The sequence below is a fragment of the Merops nubicus genome, unplaced genomic scaffold (assembly GCF_000691845.1).
Source record: "Merops nubicus isolate BGI_N331 unplaced genomic scaffold, ASM69184v1 scaffold45588, whole genome shotgun sequence".
Taxonomy (NCBI): Eukaryota; Metazoa; Chordata; class Aves; order Coraciiformes; family Meropidae; genus Merops; species Merops nubicus.
The window spans coordinates 1-1,602 of NW_008627245.1; the positions used below are offsets into that span (position 1 = coordinate 1).

General features: G+C 62.7%; 1 protein-coding gene across 1 annotated transcript; it reads right to left on the reverse strand.

Annotated features, from left to right (window-relative positions):
• Window positions 1-217: 217 nt before the first annotated feature.
• Window positions 218-1,410, reverse strand: LOC103778650 (polyamine-modulated factor 1-like; the record flags this gene model as incomplete). The annotated part of the gene is made up of 2 exons (XM_008946247.1): window positions 218-413; window positions 1,310-1,410. Coding segments are annotated over 2 exons (297 nt in total), but the record flags the coding sequence as incomplete, so codon positions are not given.
• Window positions 1,411-1,602: the final 192 nt, after the last annotated feature.

The window sequence follows — 1,602 nt, forward strand, 5'->3', positions numbered from 1 at the left end:
GGAGTGTCTGAGACCTCCAGGAAAAATGAAGGAGGTTTTCCAGGAGGAGAAGCTCCTCCAAGAGCTGTTCCAGCAGCACTTGGCTCCTGGTGAGGCCTCTGGGAGGCCGTGGGGTCAAACCCAGCCCAGCCCTCCACCAGCCCGGCCACGGGAGCCTTCCCCTCAGGGGGGTGCTGCCCAGAGAGGGGGTTTTGTCTGGTTGGTGGTTTCTTTTTACCTGCCAGGCCTCTCTGCGAGCCTGTATGAGCCGCTGGAGCTCCACGATCCTGCCCCTGCCCGCCAGCACGGACTCTGCCAGCTGCTTGTTCTCCTGCTCCTTCTCCCTCAGCACCTTCTGCAGGTATGCCCTGTGCTTCAGCAGGTAGGGCACCAGGGCACTGCGGGCATCCTCCTCGGGGACCCCGCTGGGGCGCCTGGGGGCACAGGGGACAGGAGGCAGCCCCAGAGTGACAGCCCTGGGCACTCGGGGAGGGGGTCACCCCATCCCCCCCTGCCCCAGCAGCTCACCCACAGCAGGGTGCCCAGGGGGGTGCCCAGCCCAGTTTGGGATCTCCCCAGTTTGGAGACTCCACAGCCTCTCTGGGCAGCTGCTCCAGGCTCCACCCTCCCTCCAAAGAAGTTTCTCCTCCTGCTCAGGTGGCACCTCCTGGGTTCCAGTTGGTGCCCGTTGCCCCTTGTCCTGTCCCTGGGCACCACTGACCAGAGTCTGGCCCCAGCCTCTTGCCCCCCGGGGGCCCTTTAGCTCTTGCTCAGCACTGCTCAGATCCCCTCTGAGGCTTCTCTGCTCCAGCTCAGCAGCCCCAGGGCTCTCAGCCTGGCCTGGCACAGAGATGCTCCAGCCCCTCAGCATCTCCAGAGCCTCCTCTGGCCTCTCTCCAGCAGCTCCTTCCTGAAGCTCTGGTCAGCTGAGGCCCAGGGGCAGGCAGGGTGTAATTAACTTCCCCAAACACAGGAACAAGAAACCTCAGTGATGTTTTTGATCCAAGGACACTTCCTGCCCGCAGGCTGGACCAAAGACACCCCAGCACAGCTGCCAAGGGAGCCCTGTGGCCCGAGCAGCAGCAGTGGCTTTGAGCCACCAGCCTCCGGCACTGTTCAGGTGGAATTTCCCCCCCCTGTGGTCTCAGCAGCAGGAACCCCCCACAGCACTGGGGCAGCAGACACCTGACCCAGGGGCACCCAGGTAAATCCTCCCCTGGATGTTTCACACACAGTGAGGCTGCTGTTCACACACGAGGTTTAAAGAGTTCCCTGCAGGTCCCAGAGGTCCCACGGGGTCCACACATGCTGCCCACCCCCCAGTCCTTACCAGGCGGGGTCCTCCCGGCCCTGCGCCTCCGCCGAGAGCTGATCCAGGGAATTAAACAGCATCTCCAGGTTCCCTTCTTCCTTCACCTCCTGGATCTCCTCCTGTGCAGGAAGGACACCAGAGCAGTCAGCTGTGCCACTCGGGAGCCCTCGCTGCTCCCGGGATGAAGGTGACAGCCCAGGAAGCACCAGGGGTGGGATCAACACTCCTGGAGGTACTTAAAAAACATGTAGACGTGGTGCTGTAGGACAAGGTTCAGTGGAGACCTGGTTTGGGTGGGGAGGGACCTTCAA